Here is a 21,618-nt window from a genome sequence, read left to right as displayed (position 1 = left end):
CCCTCGTCCTAGATCACTCCAAGCAGGGCCTCGGGACTGCTGGCTCATGCAGAATGTCGCCGCCTGGTTAATCAGGCCAGGCTGGTCCATGAGCCTCATGGCAGCTGCTGGGGCAGGACAGATGCAGTTGATGTTGGCAATAACGGTTTCTTTCGGTATGCTTCACTGCTGTGTCACGGTGGAGTCCCTTCAGGCCCCCTTGGTGGTTTTGTGTGTAACCATATACTCGTGACCCCATTTTAAGCTCCTGGAAACCAGATCAGCGTCTTAGAAATTTTTCCTCGGGTCCCCCATCCTAGTCAGACTTCCTGAGCTGCCTTCTCTGAACGTCTCTCTTCTCTTTGAATTGCTGCCACCAGACTGTCACAGGACTGTTGTTTATTGTCATCACAGTTGTTCACAGGCAAGAACCTGTCCTTTCTTTTCTGGCTTCTCAATGGGATGACCCTGCAGGAGTTTGGGGGATGTCCTCTCCTCAGCCACTCCTTGCTTGCTGGACCAGCAGGCATCGTGAGACTCTAAATAGGTCGGCCAGCATCATGCAGCTTCCCTGCACATCCTGCATCCTCAGGATGCCTGAGCATCTTTCTCCTTTAACTGAATCTTCTTTTCCTTTTTCGTTAACTAAAATTTGTTTTCCTGTTTTCTGTTTTATAATGTTAAATCCCATGCGCTTCACAAGATGATCTGTGATTATCTGGTTAAAATCTAACAAAAGTAAAAATGAGGAAGATCTGGGTGGAAGAAACGGCGGCTGTATCTGATAGGCACCTCCCTACTTAGACTCTCCGAGGATGACACAGGGGCGGGGCTCTGGCTCTTCTCGCAACTTCTTCTCCTTCTCCCTCGCCTGTTGCCACTCAGACTTGCCTTGATACGTTATTTTCACTCCATCTCAGTTCTGTGACACTGGACCTTTTTCTTCCACAAATATTCCACGTTTATTATCAACTGGGCCTTTTATTCCCAAAGCTCCCTCCCCTCCCTGGTCCTGTCTCTTCGTACTCCAGGAATATTTTTGAGTGTTCTCACTGGTGAGGCATGTGAATACCATGATTTCAAGAGGAGTGGTCACCAAAAATAGCAAGAGCTGCACCACTTTGGGGTCTCAGAGTCCTTAAAATGATCCTGCACTGTTGGTTTAAAGTTAAGGCAGCCTCCAGATTGCAAATTGCGAAGGATGCCAAAGTTAGACGAAGAGTAGAATTAATCTCATTGGAAATCTGAAAGTATTGGCCTTTCTTTAAAAGCTTCATCTAAATAGACCGTGGCATGGTTTTTATTTTGACTTTTGACCCTAAAGGTATGTGCTTGCCTAGTTTCATGTGTGTAATAGTGCAAACTGGGTGGCTTAAATAACAGAAATTGTCTCACAGTTCCACAGGCTAGAAGTCATCAGGGTTGCTTCCTTCTGGGTCTGTGAGAGAGAATCTATTTTCTGCCTCTCTCCGAGCTTCTGGGGGTTTCTGGCATAGTTTGGCCTTCCTTGGTTCATACAAGCATCACCCTAATCTCTGCCTTTATCTTTACATGGTGTTCTCCCTGTGTGTGTCTGTCTCCAAATCTCCCCTTCTTATAAGGACACCAGCCATATGGATTTTACCCGACTCCAGCATGACCTCATCCTAATTTAGCTAATTGCATCTGCAATGACCTTATATCCAACTAATGTAATATTCTCAGGTGCTGAGTGTTTGGATTTCAACATGTGAATATGGGAGGAGACACAACCCGTAACAATGAACAATACCATTACCATCAGTTAACATTTGCTGAGTGCCTCCTGTTCCTGTCCTTAAAAGGTGGTTCATCATCTGCAGAAGCTTATTCTCTAAGACATTCAGGACTATAGACAGGTATAAATGTAATAAATTGGAACAATAAACTTAAGATGGAATCATGACCTCAAGTGTTTTCCATAAATTAGTGTTTTCAAACCATGGGCTGCAAAGGTGACTGGAAGCTGCTTGTAGATTGAAGGAATGTTTCCTGTCACATGGGGGGCTTCAGGTCCTTTACCCAGCTTCAACCAGAACAACTCGGTTTTTTCTTTTTAATAAATAAATAAATTTATTTATTTACTTATGGCCGTGTTGGGTCTTTGTTGCTGCGTGCAGGCTTTCTCTAGTTGTGGTGAGCGGGGGCTACTCTTTGTTGCAGTGTGCGGGCTTCATTGTGGTGGCTTCTCTTGTTGCGGAGCACGGGCTCTAGGCACACGGGCTCAGTTGCTCCGCAGCATGTGGGATCGTCCAGGATCAGGGCTCGAACCCCTGTCCCCTGCATTGGCAGGCGGATTCCTAACCACTGCACCACCAGGGAAGTCCCACAACTCGGTTGTACTATATACTAGAGTTCTACATAAAATTTTTTGGAAAAAAAATGGAGCTGCTGATTAAAATACAAAGAAAATTTGTAAATTCCTGCCTTAGTCCTTAACTAGAAGCCCAGGTTAAAGACCTCTGTGTGTTATTTCAGCAACTGTGACCTACTTAACAACTATAGACTTAATAGCAAGTCTGTCCTGAAGAATTAGCTCAGCTCTTCCTTCTCAGCAGTTTTGTAGAGCTTAACTTGCTTTTGGAACAGAAAATGTATCTTCCCTGACTTGGTATATATATCTGCTCATTAATGAGCTTTTGTCTGGTTTATATTGTCAAATTTGGACCAATTAGTGTACTTTATACTCTAGAGAATAAGAAGCGTATTCAGTATTCAGTTTTTGAAATACTGTCTATTCAAAAATATGTAAGTGTATCAGACCTGTTTTATGGAGAAAACTTTGGATTAAAGATGAGAAGTCCTGGGTTGGAATCCTGGACTTGAGGAAATCCCTTAACCACTCTGGTTCACAGTTTCTTTTTCTGTTGGTTGAAGATGCTTCATCCTGTTTAATGGGGGCCCCTGTTGACTTGGCCAGCTGCTTCTTTGACACTGAACAATTCCAGGCTGCTCAGTCCTGGAGATTCTGTCTCCTGGGTAGCTTTGCTCTCCATCTCTCCCTTCTTTACTACGTCTCTGCCTTGGGTCAGGCCCCCGCCACTCGGTGCCTGAGTCACTGCAATGACCTCCCAGCCGGTCTCTGCCCTCAGTCTTGTGACTCCTCCAAGGCAGCCTGCATGTTCCTGCCTAACTTTCTTTTCTCAGATGTGAATCTAATCATGTTACTTCCCCTGTAACTTTCTGAATACGGTTCATTTTCTTCTCATAGTAAGAGCTAACCTGCACTGAGTGCTTACTGCATGCTCCGTGTGGTACTAAACGCTGTTCATAGATCATCTCAATGAACCTCACAACAGGTTTATGAGATACAAGTACAGCTATTATCCCCATGTTCCAAATGAGGCTCTGAGGCTTAGAGAGGTTAAGTAACTGGCATGAGGTCACATAGCTAATGCATGATCAGGCATTCTGATCCCAGAGCACTCACACTTAACCTCTTCCTGCTGTGTTGCCTCCTTGGGTGGCCCACAGACCCTCCAGCGAGCCACTCCTGCTGTCTCTCCAGGACTGCCTCATACCTCGCTCTTGCTAACACCCTACCCAGTAAACACAGCCATACCGTACTCCATATCCTGAATCTTAGGAGGGCCTTAATCTTAGGAGGACCTCAAAAGCATTTGTTTATTAAATAAGTGAATGAATGAATCTATAAAGCATGATGTTAACTATAAACGCTCCATACCAATGTTGAGATTTATTTAATAATATTATTATGATGTTCTGGCTTAAACCTTAAATACACTGATATTATTTCAGTTGACAAACTCAGGATTTCTCAACTTTGCCACTGTCAGCATTTTAGGTCAGAGAATTCTTTGTCGTAGGAGTTGTCGTGTGCATTGTTGGATGTTTAACGGCATCCCTGGCTTCTACCTGCTACATAGATACCAGGAGCACACTCCAAGTTGTGACAACCAATAATGTTTGTAGACGTTACCAAAACTCCCTTCATGGGGGCCAAACCAATTGAGGACAACTGGCCTAACTTTTAATTACTCATTTTCACTGAACTTCTGGATGAGTCCCTTAGTTTCTCCAGGACCATCCTTAAAAGTGGTAAGGTTTGATACTAATTTGTTCTGTAGTCAGTAATGAATTAAAAAGAATTCACGTACAGCTAAGTGCAACATGGTATCTCGGATTGCATTCTGAAACAGGAAGGACATAGATGGAACACTGGTGAAATCTGAATAAAATCTGTATTTTAGTTAATAGCATTGTACTGATGTTAACTTCTCAGTTTTGATCACGTACCATGGTTATATAAGGTGTTAACATTAGGGGAGCTGAGTGAAAATTATAATATATTAGGGGAGAGTGACCCATTTTTCAGATACAGTAAAAGGCTCTGGCCTTAGGTATGTTCCTTTACAGATATAGAAGAAAAACTGATAAAGTAAATGACTTCATTGTCTTTATTCATCTCACAGGCTCTCTATTCACATGGACGATGAACTGCGACATATTGCGCAAAATTCTCTTCAGGGTTTACTCGTTGACTTCTCAGACTGGAGGGAAGATGTCCTGTTTGGCTTTACCAACTTCCTGCTCCGGGAAGTGAATGACATGCATCACACACTCCTTGATTCATCCCTCAAGTTACTGCTGCAGCTCCTCACCCAGTGGAAACTGGTCATACAAACTCAAGGAAAAGTCTACGAACAAGCCAACAAGATCAGAAATTCAGAGGTGATTCTCACCCTTTGCCCACTAATTTATATTCTTTATGTCACAAGTAAGTTGCCGCCCAGAGAACCTTGTGGTTCTTACTTTCAGCTACCTAGGAACTTGCTCCCTAGTGATGGCCCTAAGTTTTTCCAGCTGCTTAAACTGTGGCCAAGAAATTCAGGACATCGTGTGCCACCTCAGGTTAGATTTAGTAACATTAGCAAGGCCATTTACGGAGCAGAAAAGGATGTTTTTTTCAGAGAAGTATGATTATAAATCCGTTTGTAAGAGCAAATGGCCATAGGGAAGAGATATAGAGCTGGGTATGAATGTGGATCTAGATATGGATGTGGATATAAAGCTGGAAGTGGATCTAGAGCTGGATGTGGATGTGTATCTAGATATGAATATGGATATCGATCTAGATCTGGATATGACTCTAGAGCAGATATGGATATAGATATGAATATGGATATAGAGTTGGATATGGATATATAAAAGTTAGCTGCCCACCAGTGTTTTCCCCCTAGTCAGCAACAGATTGGTTGCTTTCTCCAATATCCAGAGAAGAAAGAAGTCTTGTGGTTTCTTTATTCTCTCCTGCCTCAGTCCTGAATGGTAAAAATTAATGATGCCATGTTGAAGAGCAGGTTGAGGAGGAGTGTTGTCAAATGAGAACCAGGGCTGTGTGACTTGGTGTTGGCAATGAGCAGACAGAGAAGGGGTCTGGCTGGAGAAGAGCTTAGCTGAGGGTCTGAGGAATGTCGAGGCTTGGGAAGTATGATAGCGTTTAGGGTCCCAGATGGGCTAACCTCAGAGACGAGCTTCAGGGCATGACTCCTTCCTTGTGTCCTACACTTGCCAAAAGACGACAGGGAGGAAAACAAGGATTACCTATGCTTGAAAAAGGGAGGCTGAAATGGAGGTGGAATCTGCCCTGTTGTCTGGCGTGCTTTTGTTTGAGACTCATTTGGTTTGGGAACTTTCGGAACCCATCTCATTAACATGCAAAACCCGGATTAAAATCTAACATGAAAAGAAGTCTGATTAGCAAATCAATGTTTGAAAATTCAATTTAGTAGTAACTAAAATAGAGAATTCTCTATAGAGAATTTAAGTAAAGCCAAATTAGGACACTTTAATTAAATATACAGTGTCATCTCAAACGGTATGGATGGAAGCAGTTTTGTTTTTATTCCTGCTAATAACCTTTGAAAAGTTATTCCTTATCAGAGGTAACAGAGGGCTGATGGTATTCCAAAGTGACAGTTGGTCTGAAAATAAAAAGGGATCTATGATATTTCATGAATAATAATGAATTCATAGACATGTATGGTTCTAAGCTGGTATAATTTATTTTAGTATTACAAGGTCAAACATGCCAGAAGATGTACATAGAAGAGTGGCTGCTTCTTCCACTGTTGTTTTTCTGAACATAGAATGTTGTTCTTATTGCACAATAGCTCATTGCCAATGGCTCCAGCCACCGAATCCATTCGGAGCGAGGTCCCCACTGCAGTGTGCTCCATGCCGTGGAAGGCTTTGCTCTGGTTTTACTCTGCAGTTTCCAGGTGGCCACACGCAAACTGTCTGTTTTAATACTCAAGGAAATTCGAGCTTTATTCATCGCCCTGGGTCAGCCTGAGGTATGGATTATTTTTCTGAATTTTCCAATTCATATCTTTCAACAGTTTCAAAGTTTAGGTTAAAAACTGTAAAGAATGCATTACTATTTTATGTACTTTCATGTCCCATGATGTCAACAAATAATTTTTGATTCAGGGTGGGTTTTTTTTGTTTGGTTTTGTTTTTTGCGGTACGCGGGCCTCTCACTGTTGTGGCCTCTCCCGTTGCGGAGCACAGGCTCCGGATGCGCAGGCTCAGCAGCCATGGCTCACGAGCCCAGCTGCTCCGCAGCATGTGGGATCTTCCTGGACCGGGGCACAAACCCGTGTCCCCTGAATCAGCAGGCAGACTCTCAACCACTGTGCAACCAGGGAAGCCCAGGGTGGGTTTTTAATTATGAAATCGTACTCTTGACCTACAAGAGCTAAGTCATATATTCTGAGGGCACGAGAATAGACTATTCCTGATTCTCTAAGAGGTGGTGCTTTGTGAAGAAGTGAATCTTAGGCTTCAGTTTTAGATCATTTTCTTTCATAATGTTCAACGTACATAGAATTAAGAAGATATTACATTTATATTAGAGAATGAACTTGAGAAAACCATGCATCCCATTTAAAAAGAGCAAGGTACCAAACAGTCTGGCTTACTGAAAATTGTTTAATCTCAATAGTGGTAGAAAAATGGCATCACAAGAAAATATGTCCACTTGAGATGGGAGAAGTAAGCTGTCTAATAACCATGACTGACTCCAGTTATTCTCCTGCACTCGGTCAAGGGCTGTACACCCTTGTTTAGATGTTAAGTTTCATTGCCTGTCGGCACAGGTGGCCAAACTCTCTCCACAAGTTGATGAAAGAAGGACCAGCTTTTTATGTGACATACTTCTTTAGAAAAATACTACTTTCTGTTTTCTTGTTTTAAGTCACTAATCTTGGTTTCATGATCCTTAAAACGATCAGTGTCTTCACAAAATATTTTCGAATGTATCCCAATCGTTTCTGTTCACATTTCTGCAGCAGGCTTTCTGATGTATTTTAGGACATCTCTGGGATCTGGTAAATGGATCTCTAGGACATGCTGCATTTTGATAAACCTCCATTAAGTCTCTAATTATGAAATAACGATAATAATAATTACCATGTATGTGTCAGGCAATGAGCTGTGCTTTATACATATTATCTCACTGAACCCTCACAATAACTTAAGAATCGGTACTGTTATTTTTCCCATAGTGCAGATTCTGAGACTGAGGTTTAGGGGCCTTAAATGCCTTACCCAAAATCAACAACTAGGATGTGGTAGAGCTAGAACTGAAAACCAGATATACACGCCTCTTCAGCCCAGGTTCTTAACTGCTATTCCAGCCGACTGTGTTAAGAATATTTCTCCTACGGTGCTTTCTTTGACCAGCCACAGCTTTTTTGTGTGTGTAATTTTTTTTATTGAGGTATAATTGACATACAACATTATTAGTTTCAAGTGTACAATATAATGATTCCATAGTTGTACATATTGTGAAATGTTCACCACAGTAAGTAGTTAATGTCCATCACCATTCATAGCTACAGGATTTTTTTTTCTTGTGATGAGAGCTTTTAAGATCTACTCTCTTAGCAGCTTTCAAATATGCGATAGTCTTGTTCACTGTAGTCGCCATGCTGTGCATTACATCTGCATGACGTATTTATTTTATACCTGGAAGTTTATACCTTTTGATTCCTTTACCCATTTTGCCACCCCTCCCCCCCGCCTCTGGGAACCAACCAATCCGGTCTCTGTATCTACAAGCTTGGTTTTTTGTTGTTTGGTTTTTTTTCAGCCACAACCTTTTTGAAACCATTCTCATTCGTACATGAATAAGGACATTCCGAAGCTTTCCTATAAGGCTGCTAAGTAAATAATTTCATATTTCTGAGCCTTTCTATGATAAAGGATGGCAAACACACATGTTCATGTATATACGCACTATCATGTAGGAGAATTTCCTGTAAGATACTCTCTCCTGTGCTTTTTTCCAATTTGCTTCTTTTACCAAATAGCTGTGCACAACATAGATACTACAGAGAGTGTGTGGTCAGTCTCCTGTGCAGTTTCTTTGGGACTGAAATGCAATCACAGTCAACAATTTACCAGTTATTTTAGCAGATCAGTGACTTGAGTAAGTAGCATTTTCATGGCTTTTCCATTTTCTAAAATTAATGACAACGTGAACACTTTAGTGAATAATGTGTGATGCTGAGATTTAGATTCCAGTCTAAATAACTGTATGTGCATGAGTTTTTGAAATTCAGGTACGTGTCTTTTCAGTACAATGTCAAATTGGAGCTCTAATTATCTTCCACTGAAACTTGTCAGACTAAACTCAGAATCATAGGGAGTTTTACCCACTACCTTTCACCACCGTGGCACTCACTTTTCTGTGAGAAAACCCTTATCACTACCTTGCAAGCTGTTATGCTTCACATGCTGGACAAAGGCGGTGGAGAGGGTGGAAGGATTTGTTTTCCCATGGAGAGTAATCGTCTCCTTTATGTACAGGACGATGACAGGCCTATGATTGATGTCATGGACCAGCTAAGTTCTTCCATTCTTGAAAGTTTTATTCACGTAGCAGCTTCGGATTCAGTAAGTACACGTTTGATCCCGATTGTTGATCGTTCTTAAGTATAAGCTCTGGGCCTGGCTGGAAAAGAGACACAAAGAAAAATGATATGGAAGAATTCTGGGGTTTTATGTCAGGTTAATAAACCAAAACAAAAGTCCTTAGGGAAACAAGACTAGCTTTTCAAATACTAGCTCAGGAGACCTTCAGATAAATTTAAATCAAAATTTGAGTCTGAGGAAGATAGATAAAGTTTTGCAAATTGCAATTTCAAGAATTGCTCAGGATTCTTTCAGAAAATTAATTTGCTTTATTTATTACACTGAATGCTATATAACCTATATTTATGTGTTGTTTTACAGTTTACAAGGTGCTTTCACATTTAGTATCTATTTTGACCCTCATAGGTATTGAAACTCAAAAACATTAAGGGGCAGGGCTGTAGTCACACAGAGTCTCAGGGCCTGGACTTGACCCTCTCTGGACTCTGAATCTCGTAGAGGTTTATCTGCTACACAAATACATTCTTTGTTTTAAAGAGCATATTGGCAGCTTTCAATTTCTGATGAAGTAGAAGGAAAATTGAAACCGATTTTAATTACCTGATTTTTTTTTTTTTTTTAATTAGTAAGGCACAGTTATGGGACTTGGATTGATTTTAGCTAAGTAGCTGAAGAGAGGCAGGGCACATCTGCAGAATCCACATTGCCGACGCGCCTTGTATATTCTGATCAAATAACTATAAATGAAGATAAACATATTTGACAAAGAGCTATAAATAAATATAAAACCTAAAGGCACGTGTGAGCTTTTTAATGACCTTTTCTAACCGAGTGTGAACACAGATCCCTATTTTTAGCAACCCTGTTCTTGCTTATGGTTGGAATATTAATGATAATTACTAGAACTATTAGCCAAGCAGTGCAGACCTTCACAGTGATAGTGAATACCTCTACCTCTTCTTTTAGAAATTCAGATTGTTTTGACACTGAATGGAAGAGCCAGGCGTAATTGTTTTATATACATATCTTGTTTCCCTGCAGATTATGTTCTGTTCCTGTGATTTTGTTCTGTGTTTATCAGAGTCTGAATCTTGAGCCTGGGTAACCAGATCAGCAGTACTGCACGTAGGAAGATGCACTGAAGGGGGAGAAGAGGCGTGGGGGGAAGTAGCGCCTGCTTTGTGCCAGGTTTTGACATCCCTTATCTCATGTCATCCACTTAAAGATTAAGTGCGATCAGCATTATAATTTCCAAGTCATAAATTAAGCAGACAGAGACTCTGGGGTGTTCAGAAATGTTCCTATGTCAGGGGCTTTGGGCAGAGCCAGTGTTGGAGCCTTAAGTCTCTGGCTCTGAAGCTGCGCCTCTTCAGCCCATTAACCATGGAGGCCCCAGGTGCAGCACTCTGGCGCATGGGAACTCAGAGACCCAGCAGATAAAATGGGTCACTTTAAATGCCTGACAAACGTAACAGCGATTTTCTCTCCACGTACGACAGCTAGATTATTTGAAACTTGGTCTTCCCTCAGCTTTGATACTCTGGACTTAAAAGAGAATGAAATATAAGACATTATGTGGTATCAATATATAAATATGTCTCTATATAATATAGATTAAATATGGATATAGATATCTTTCCAAAGGTTTTAGAATGTATTATTTTGGCTTGATATCATAGGACAAGAATAAGTAGGTATCTTACTTCAAAAATCATTAGTAAAATACCCTTCATAAAAGAGATTGCACTTAGCCATCTCCCTAAGCCAGGGAGAGAATGTATTTCGGTCCAAGTAAAGGTAAACAAGATCATGGCTTTAAGAAAAAACACTAATTACAGGGATAATAACACACTTAGGAATCTCAGAGATTAATAACTTTTCAGAATTTTAAGTTGGCAAATCCACGGTCAAGTTCAAACTAGCTCATGTTGTATATTTGTTCGACAAGTATTTAGTGGGCAGCTCCTGGGTACTAGTGTGTGGGGCTGTGCAACATTGACCCCTGCCCTTAAACTCTGCACTTCCGCTGCCTGCGGTCTCCCATAGGAATGGCCGTGACCACAAACCCAGGTCCGGCGTGGGAGGTGTGGGAAGGGTGCTTCAGGTTCCGAGCTGGACCCATTGCAGAGGTAGATGGGAAAAGCGTCGTGGAGGAAGGGACATTGGGCTGAGGCAGGTCGAGGACGTGGAGCTTGCCGTTCAGCACCGATTCATCACCTGCTTCTTGCACCTGCAGGCGACCTTACCCCTGACCCACAGCGTGGACCTACAGTGGCTGGTGGAGTGGAACGCCGTCCTGGTCAACAGCCATTACGATGTGAAGAGCCCTTCCCACGTCTGGATTTTCGCTCAGTCTGTCAAAGACCCCTGGGTCCTCTGCCTCTTCAGCTTTCTCCGGCAGGAGAACTTGCCCAAGCACTGCCCCACTGCCCTCAGCTACGCCTGGCCCTACGCCTTCACGCGGCTGCAGTCCGTGATGCCTCTGGTGGACCCGAAGTAAGGGACCCCTACGCTTCCCTCTGTTTTGTTTGTTTCACCATTTGCCCTCTTACGTTTTTGTTTTATATATGAGATCGGGATATAATTCTCTAGTTTCTGACCATCTTACTACAGAAGTCACATTGAGTAAATACAGGTTAAAAGTTCTTGTCTAGAGCTAATTTTTTTTCCTCCCTTAATAATCATTATGATGGTCTGAGTATAGAATCTCAGCCCCTGACCGGTGAAAAGTTCTATTCAGCTTTCCATCCAATAGAGACATTCCCTGTCCAGAGAGACAGTCCTTGACAGACAATCGTTCAACTCAGTTGGAGCGCTTCCCAGGATCTTTATTTAATAAGTGATACCTAAAATCCGGAACTTAGTTTCACTCTTGTTTTTGACTTCGTATTTCTAGCAGCCCAATTAATGCCAAGAAAACCAGCACTGCCGGCAGCGGAGACAGCTATGTTACATTGTGGAGAAATTACCTTATTCTTTGTTTTGGAGTCGCAAAACCCAGTATTATGAGCCCGGGACACTTACGAGCTTCCACTCCAGAAATAATGGCGACTACACCTGATGGTACCGTGAGCTACGATAACAAGGTGACATGACATGCTTCAGAAGAATTATTCTGTAAGGTTTTTTTAGCTTGTTCGTCTAGATTTCACAGTGTGAATTGCACTGTGCCTGCCATCTGGAATATATGGGATCAGATTTTCATCCTACACATGTCTAAATTCCATTGAGCGTTTGTGTGAATAATTTATTATTCCTCCCTGACAAGTGGGGAACTGAAAATAAAGGGAAGTTAAGAAACTTGCCTAAGGTCGTAGAGTGACTTATGTTTATTAGCGCCCTGAGGTTTGGTTCATGTCCTACAGACCACGTTTCTCTCACTCCTCACGAGTGTTCACCTTTAAACCGTGTCTTGATTAACTTATCTCGTTAAAGATGGTTTTGTGGATTTAAGTATTTAAAAAAAAAAGACCCTTATAATACGAATGTTCTTTAGAATTTGTGTCCCAGGTAAAAAATGCATTCATTGTGCTGTTTTAGAATTTATGTGTTTTTTTTTTTTTTCCTGAAATGATGGCAGTGCCTTGGGATGTGGTTCAGTACTTTAAAACTGTTAATAATGGAATCATCGTTTGATTAAAAGAAGCATCAGTTATCATGTTACCTCTTTTTCACTTTTAACAACTTGTTTCAGGCCATAGGCACCCCATCGGTGGGAGTTCTGTTAAAGCAGTTGGTGCCTTTGATGAGACTAGAGGGCATTGAGATCACAGAGTCCTTAGTTTTAGGATTTGGAAGGACAAATTCCCTTGTTTTCAGGTACGGTAGTCTTAATGAGTTGTTCTAAACTCCTGTATACTGCTGCTCTCGTAGTTCCTGCTTCTAACTCAAGTTTGAGTTCGTGTTTGGCATGTGTCTGGAGGTCTGCAGGCTTTGCACAATTCCCTTTATGTCCTCGTTGGTTGACATGCGCGTGACAAGCATTCCCTGCAACTGCCTCGAATTTCACTTTTAGACGTTGCAACTTTGATTTTACATCTCAGATTTTCTCTCACTTGCAAGCTTTGTTTTAGAGAACCATAAATGAAGATAATTCCGTGTCAATCCCCAGTTAGCCAGACTGTTCAGAGGCTATAACGTCAAAATAATGAGTGTCTGCTCATCAGCCACTTATACAACAGACTCTCAAAGGTTAAACATCGACAGAACACTTTCGGGGGTGTCTGTTATGTGTCACGCTTGCTGGTCTTTCTATAAGATGCTGTATCTGCCTTAAGAGAACGATTATGTCTCACTTTCTGGATTCCTTACTCATTTCACACCTTTAATCAAATAACCATTCCATCTGAGGCAGTGTCAAAGCCTTTTCAAAGAGTCATCATAAAATTTTATTTCAGGCTGCCTCTGATGATTTTATCTAGCAACGAAAACCTATAAAGACAAAGAAAATCTTAGTTTTTCCTATACACAGAAAAGGGAAAGCTCCAAGCATCTGTGAGAAACCCTATCTGAAAAATAAAGATTAGCGAGACATTTTAGAAGCAACTAAAAAAGATCTGTTACAGTATAGAGTCAAATTTTATCCTTAAAAAAAGCAATTGTGAGTTCTGACTACTTGAGTGCCAGTTAACCAGTGTTTTCACTGATTAATTAATTAAGACAAAGCATCATACAGAAATACTACAAGAAGATAATAAAAATAATTCCTGGAATTACCTAATGTCTTTCCCAAAGAACCTAAGGCTCTTTTGCATATCTTACCGTCTGAGTACTCCTAGGAGCAAGTAAGATTACGCAACTTACTGGCCACATGGGTGTGGAAAACACTGTCCCTGGGACTCGGTTCCGTCACCTGTAAAATTGTCATAATAAAAATAAAGTGTATCTCTGTAATTTAAAAAAATGGTATAATTATAGAATCTATCTTATAGATGTATCAAGAGGATTAAATGTAAAAATGCACGTAAATATTTGATAAATGATTGCTATTAGATGAAGGAGACCATTAGCGTTATTTCCATTTTTTGAAGAAATTCTAGCATCTGTGTTGGAGAAGTCTGGAATGGAATACAGGATTTCTGTTCTTCAGTACAGAATGCCATAGAGTTTTTGCCTTCGTGTCCTTGGATTTCCCTGGAGGGTGATGTCTAATAGCACAAAATATTCTACCAGAAAATACAAGATTTTCAGACATGGAGCAGACTATAGACGAAATACCTAGCCACAGGCTAGATCTCCTAATTTTGTCTGTTTTGACAAAGCAATTCAGAAGTCAGTTCCTAAAGATGACAGCTGGTTAGATTACCAGCTATAAAGCTGAGAATTGGAGAAAATGGGGACAGATGAAGTATATACATGTAATATCAGGCGTATTAACCTGATGAAAATTTTTTAGTTTTACTACACAAGAGAAAAGGCTTTGATGAGAACCTCACCATTAAAGTAATTGCCATAATTTGCATTTATCATGTAGCTCAAATAAAGGAATTTATCTCTGAAATTCCAAAAAGACCTTATTTTAAAATCAACAGTCCTCTGAGCACAGATCCCAAAGGTAGTGCCATAGTTATTACACCTGTTTCTTTTGCCCTAATTAGACTGAAAATTTCTTCTGTTTAGGCAATCAATTTTATTTCTCTTCAGTGCCTCAGCCTGTGGCAAAGTGCTTTCAATTTAGTAAGCACTTCCAAAATATTGTTGGTTTTAGTTGCTCAGGTAGGGATTTTTGCCATAGACTCTCCAGAACATTAAATCAAAATCAAGTCAACAAATATGTATTGAGCGCAGATTATATACGTAGCACTGGAGTTAAGATAATACAAAGTAAAAGCCAACGGCAGTTTCCATTTCACCACATGATACAGAAATGGAAAGGCCAGAGGAGATTTTGATGTCAGAAGCGAAGTTTAAAAAGCAGATGATTTGGGATTGAATGGCTATATTTTGTGACAAATTTGGTGTCAACAATGATGAAGTCTAAATGCTCACCTTTTTCATTCATAGAGAATTGGTGGAAGAACTTCATCCATTAATGAAAGAGGCTCTGGAACGAAGACCAGAGGTAAGATTTTGAATTTATATAATTAATGCCTTGGCAGGAATAAAGACATAGAAAATGGATTTGAGGACATCGGGTGGGAGGGCGAAGCTGGGGCGAAGTGAGAGTAGCATCGACATATATACACTACCGAATGTAAAATAGCTAGCTAGTGGGAAGCGGCCGCATAGCACAGGGAGATCAGCTCGGTGCTTTGCGATGACCTAGAGGGGTGGGATAGGGAGGGTGGGAGGAGGCTCAAGAGGGAGGGGATATGGGGACATGTGTATGCATGTGGCTGATTCACTTTGTTGTACAACAGAAACTAACAGTGTTGTGAAGCAATTATACTCCAATAAAGATCTATTAAAAATAATAATTAATGCCTTGGTTTATTTGGACAGTAGTGTGAATTTAAACCATACCCAATAGTTTCCCCTAAAGAATACAAACATACCAACATGTTGTGTTTTTTTTCATTTTTGAGTGTTTTATTTATATCAAATTGGATAAAATGTGTGTATTTCTCAGACAGAAAAGACATGTTGAGGTAGAAATGTACCTTTCAACTATTCACCAACATGCTTTTAACAATGAATCTTACTATTTTAACTTTTGTTATTTTCATTAATTTTTGATATTTGAGTATTTAGTATAATCTGTTTCCGATTTTAAAAGATTTTAAGTCCTCAACTTACGAAAGAAGAGCAACCTAAATAGTCATATGTATGTTAAGATATTATATTCTTTTGTAAGAGGTTTGAGTTAAGATTGAATTTGGGGTTGTAGTTAGTTTGCTTTTTTTTATAAGGGGTTGAATAGCCAAGAACATTATTTGTTTCATCTGGTATATAAAGCACTTTCCTCAACATTATCTTCCCTGAAGTGAACTCTGAAAAGGATAAACTTAGAATGTAGCAGGATAAAAAATTAAATAAAATAGAATAAGACTAAAAAAGAGGCTTCCCATGTAGTAGATAAGATACAAGAAGTAGCAGAAGTTTGGCAATTTAAGTAAGAACAGTGTTACCTCTGTGACCAGAACTGGTGGGACTGTTAGCGTCCACTGTCCTTTGCCACTTCTTCCTGATGCTTTAGTTTTTCAGCAGCTGCTGGAGGCCTCTAGGAAATGAGACTTCTTGACTCTCAACATTTCCAACTTACAGATATTTATTGGCCCACTTGTGATCTGTTTCTCTCATAACCTGTGATAGCAAGCATTTTCTCTAAGGATTAGGAAGAAAGAAAAATACTTTTTGTCCTTTGTGTTTAGAAAATTGAAAATGACTAGATGACATCTTCCTTTATCGTGCCCATGTTTATAAGTGGTATTACCTCTTTCTGCACAGAACAAAAAACGCCGAGAACGGCGAGACTTGTTAAGGCTACAGCTACTTCGAATTTTTGAACTTCTGGCTGATGCTGGCGTAATAAGTGACAGGTAGGGTGGAAATTCTACTGAGTTGGTCTCTCCTCACCAAACTGATGTCTTTGCCTCTCTTTTTTTCGTTCTGTCTTTTTTTTTTTTTTTAATATATTACCTTTAACTTTTACTTAGAAAAGTCCAAAAAACCTTGTTTTTTTTCATATTCTGTTTACACTCCATATACGTCAAGGACAAATTGAGTGTGCGAGTTCTAACAGTGAATCTTATTTTCCATGAAGCATGATGCACTGCTTTGACATCAAGACTAATCATCTACAAGTTTAATTTCCTTTTATTCCAGCACCAACGGAGCCTTAGAACGGGATACTTTAGCCCTTGGAGCTTTGTTCTTAGAATACGTGGACCTGACCCGCATGCTCCTAGAAGCTGAAAATGATAAAGAAGTGGAAATTCTTAAAGATATCCGGGCACATTTTAGTGCCATGGTTGCCAACTTGATTCAGCGCGTTCCAGGTACAGTGATGCATCACTGCAAATTACCTTTTGTGCTTGAAATATCATTTGTGTTCCTCGTTACTATGCTTTCCTCTTTAAACCTACTGACCTGTTTGCAGGTCTGGGATGGGATCGTTTATTTGTTTGGAAATCCTTGGAACAGATCGTGGGCATGCAGCACAGAGTTGGAAGGGCAACAATAGAAATTAACTTTGGCTTTGTGCTCGTCATTATTTCTGTTCTTTGTTTTGGTTCCCACCTGAAAATGAACCTGTATGATTTCCATAGAAAGGAAGTAATTCAGAGGGAAAGTTCACAAAGGCTCTATTTTTTCATTCTCACTGTGCTAATCTGTGAACATATAATCTCAGCAATATTCCTGCTCTTGACTCTATCCAGTCAACACATTATATATAGAATTCTATATAGCTTAAGAAATTGTATTATTGGGATTTTTTTCATAGAACAAATGGGTCTGAAACATTTTCATATAATAGAAGCATAGAGAATAAAAATAGCTGGTCAGTTTGGTATAAAAATTAATTGCTGGAATTAAAATGTTTTGACATAATTACAAAAAGCTGCAGCTCATCTGTTTCTACTTTTTCATTATGATTTAACATTATGATGTTGTAAAACATTCTTACCAATCCTCCTCATTTTTGATGACCCTAAATTAAGATTTGCCTTCTTGGGCTTCCCTGGTGGTGCAGTGGTTGAGAGTCCGCCTGCCAATGCAGGGGACACGGGTTCGTGCCCCGGTCTGGGAAGATCCCACATGCCGCGGAGCGGCTGGGCCCGTGAGTCATGGCCGCTGAACCTGCGCGTCCGGAGCCTGTGCTCCACAACGGGAGAGGCCACAGCAGTGAGAGGCCCGCGTACTACAAAAAAAAAAAAAAAAAAAAAAAAGATTTGCCTTCTTCAGTTAAAGAATGTTTGTTTGAGATAGACAGTCTATCCGTTGTATTTCACAGTTCTTCCTAAAGATGCAGCAGCAGTCAAGAGAACGTTTTACGTGTAATCAGGTGTTGCAGTTTCTCTAGATAATGCTTAGAAAACAGGGTCTGTTAGTCCATCTTCTATCTCTGCTTTCTGCTCTGAGACAAGGTGCTGTTGACTGAAACATGAGGAGAGGAAAGAAAATTAAGCTTGACTTTTTAAATACCTATTTCATGATGTAAAGAAAACTTGAGTTAGAAGACGAAATTACTCCTTTCCCCAAAACTTAAGGATCATGCCTAATAGCAACGTAAACTGTATTCACTGTATTTTTCCGTCTAGTAGACTCTTAGCTCTATTTTCTCTCCAGTTCACCACCGAAGATTTCTCTTCCCCCAGCAAAGCCTGAGGCACCATCTTTTCATCTTATTCAGCCAGTGGGCAGGACCCTTCAGCATTATGTTCACTCCTCTGGATCGTTACAGTGATAGAAATCATCAGATTACAAGATACCAGTATTGTGCATTGAAGGTAGGTCACCTTTGCCTCATGAATGACTTCTGTCAGATTGATGGTCTCTTTCCTTAAACAACCATGCCTTAAATACGATTAAAATAAATAATATAATATGACATGATAAAATATAAGCACACACGCAAAAAAACTCAAATATATACACGTATATAAATACATAAGCTTACTCTATAAATTCTAAAATATCCATACATAAACAAAATAGCTAGCTATGTATAAACATGTAAATATTCCGATTGTGTTCACAATTTCAAAATGCGAAACTTTTCCAAGATCCCACTTTTATCTAAGGTTTCTACTATATGAAAACCATAGTTTTTGCTCATTTACCCTTTAAGTAACTGCCTTGCCAGTTAATTTCCAGCTTAAAATATATATATTCCCTTTTTAGTCTCCTCCTATCCTAAAGACTCCCAGAAATAAGTTTCTACACTACTAGGACTGTTCAACATTTTCAGAACCATTATTCCTTACAGCTTAATTTCCTTTAGAAAACTAACTGTATATTGTCTCAGTCATATATACCAGGAGTTGCTAACTGTCACGTTGACTTTTGACTTTGTGGAGCTAATATAAGCCATGGCCCTGATAATCATTTGGACCTACGGATTACAAAGTGAATCAAGATCTTCCCTTCTCTTGCTTTCTCCCCACCTCAAAGGAACTAAAGTTCATATTCTTCATTTTCTTTATCTTTGATTAAGAATCACAATTATTTATTTCTACATAGTTTGCTTTAGTTTCATTGTCTAAAGGAAGATGTAATCTAGTAATTTATGGTTTCATAGTGTATCAGTCAAGTATTTGTCAAGTTTTTTGGTTCAGTATATTAGTTAAATATTTGTCATCAAAACAAAATTTGAAAAGCTACATTTATCATAAGCAGAATTCATTCACTTGAAGTCGCTGTTGGTAAGTTTATTTTAAGTTCTGTGAAATGGTCATTTTGTTTTGAATATCTCAGCCTTTCATTATAAAGATTTATAAAATTACATGTCTACAAAGTTCAATTTATGGGTTTTAACTCTTATAAAAAGAGACAAAATTGGGAATCTGGTATTTTTTATTGAATCTACTAAGGAATACTTTAAAATCTTGTGGAAATAACTGCTTTAAAAGACCCTCATCGGGACTTCCCTGGTGGCGCAGTGGTTGAGAGTCCTTCTGCCAATGCAGGGGACAGGGGTTCAAGCCCTGGTCCGGGAAGATCCCACATGCTGCGGAGCGGCTGGGCCCCTGTGCCACAGCTGCTGAGCCTGTGCTCTAGAGCCTGCAAGCCACAACTACCGAGCCCACGTGCCACAACTGCTGAGGCCCACGTGCCTGGAGCTCATGCTCCTTAGCAGGAGAGGCCACTGCAGTGTGAGGCCAGTGCACCACAGTGAAGGGTGGCCCCCGCTTGCCACGGCTAGAGAGGCCCTGCGCGCAGCAGCAAGGACCCAACGCAGCCAAAGATAAAAATAAATAAATGTATATTTTTTAAAAAAGACCCTCATCATTTATAAATCTAGTAGTATGTGTTTTAAAGTCAGTTGTGTACCATTCAGTCATCCCAGGTTGTGTTCTGTTTTGTCATCAGGCAATGTCAGCAGTGTTGTGCTGTGGCCCAGTGTTTGACAATGTGGGCCTTTCCCCAGATGGCTACCTGTATAAGTGGCTTGACAACATTCTGGCTTGTCAAGATTTACGAGTAAGTACTAGCCAAAAATACATTGTTTTTAAATGTCTTGGTTATCCTGCCTCAGTTGGGTTACTGACCTGTCTAAGCATTGTTCACAGCACAGTCTCTTCACACATCAGCCACAGAACTGAAGGCTTATGTGTTGTTCACATTACACTATGATGCATCAGGATAAAAAACACAGTAACATTTACCAAAATTGACTAGAAACTAGGCTATAAGGCAAGTCTCCACAAAGTTCAGATGATTGAAAGATACAGGCTCTGTTCTTTGATCACAATGGCATTAAACCAATAATCAGTAATAAAAAAGATAATTAAGAAATGCTCTTCCAGATAACCAATGAGTCAAAGAATAAATAAAAATATAAAGTGAAAAATATTTTTAACTGAAGAATAATGAAACCACTACACACTAAACTTGTGGGTTTTAAATAAAACCTTGCTTAGAATATGGCCTTAAATGCATATATTGGAAAGAAAAAAAGCTGATGACCTATGCATCCATTTCAAGAAGTTAGAAAAAGAATAGCATATCAAACTCAAAGTACATTGAAGAAATAATAGAGATAAGAGCAGAAACTAATTAAAGAGAAAAAATTACTGGAAATGATCATTTAAACCAAAAGTTGAATTTGTTAAAAGACTCATAAAATTAGTATATCCATGGCAAGTCTGATTAAGAGAGATAAGGTGTATGTCACCAACCTCAGAAATGTAAGGGGACATCACTACAGATGCTACAGATATTAAAAATAAGAGAACATATGAACATCTTTGTGCCAATAAACTTCAAAATTTAGATAAAATAGACAAATTCCTAGAAAAACACAGCACAAGAAGAAAAGAAAATCAGAAGTCATATAAGTAAAAAAGAAAATTAATCTATAATTGAAGGTCTTCCCACAAAGAAAACTTTAGGACCAGATGGCTTTATGGATTAATTCAACATTTAAGGAACAGATTGCATTGATTTAATGCAAATCCTCAAAGAGAAAACAGATGAAGAGGAAACATATCTCAACATGTTTTATGAGACCCGCATACTAAAACCTGACAAGAATTTAACAAGAAAGACAGTTAAAAGGCAAATTCATTCATGAACATAGATACAGAAACTTTAAACAAAATATTAGAAAATTGAATTCAGTGATATATTAAAAAGATGATTCATCATGATCAAGTTGGGATTATTCAAGAACTACAAGATTGGTTTAATATTCAAATGTCGTTCAATTCATTTGTATATTAATTATATTAAAGTCGCAAGAAGGAAATATCATCTGATCATTTCAATAGATGCAGAAAAAGCATTAATAAAATTCTACATTCATTCATAAGAGAAACTAATGAAACTAAGAATAAAAAAGAACTTCCTTAGTTTGATAAAGGGTGTCTTTAAAAACAAAAAAAAACTAGTAGTAAACATCACACTAAATTGTGAATATTGAAAGTGTTCTCTGAGACTAGAATGACCAAGGAAGCCCATTTTCATTACTTCTATCAACATTATACTAAAGATCCTAGCCAATGTTTTAGAAGAGAAAAAATAAGATATCATGAGTGAAAAAGAAGAAATAGTTTATACAGAAACAGACTCACAGACTTAGGGAACGAATTTATGGTTATGGGGGGTGGGAGGGATAGA

The 21,618-nt window shown here is 39.4% G+C and overlaps 1 protein-coding gene across 2 annotated transcripts in view; it reads left to right on the top strand.

The window, feature by feature from the left end:
* Positions 1-21,618, top strand: part of FRY (FRY microtubule binding protein) — a gene marked incomplete at its 5' end in the record, with an annotated part of 329,102 nt that overhangs the window by 213,104 nt on the left and 94,380 nt on the right. For both annotated transcript variants that reach the window (XM_082675865.1, XM_082675864.1), the window contains 11 exons: positions 4,431-4,689; positions 6,132-6,314; positions 8,833-8,919; positions 11,135-11,394; positions 11,795-11,984; positions 12,593-12,717; positions 14,902-14,959; positions 16,285-16,376; positions 16,663-16,835; positions 18,127-18,287; positions 19,870-19,980. In XM_082675865.1, the coding sequence (XP_082531991.1) occupies positions 4,431-4,689; positions 6,132-6,314; positions 8,833-8,919; positions 11,135-11,394; positions 11,795-11,984; positions 12,593-12,717; positions 14,902-14,959; positions 16,285-16,376; positions 16,663-16,835; positions 18,127-18,287; positions 19,870-19,980 (1,699 nt within the window). The remainder of the gene's footprint in view (positions 1-4,430; positions 4,690-6,131; positions 6,315-8,832; positions 8,920-11,134; positions 11,395-11,794; positions 11,985-12,592; positions 12,718-14,901; positions 14,960-16,284; positions 16,377-16,662; positions 16,836-18,126; positions 18,288-19,869; positions 19,981-21,618) is intronic.

This window comes from Grampus griseus (assembly GCF_964374135.1).
Source record: "Grampus griseus genome assembly, chromosome: 18".
NCBI classification, from domain to species: Eukaryota; Metazoa; Chordata; class Mammalia; order Artiodactyla; family Delphinidae; genus Grampus; species Grampus griseus.
This window is presented reverse-complemented; position numbering and strand designations above follow the sequence as displayed.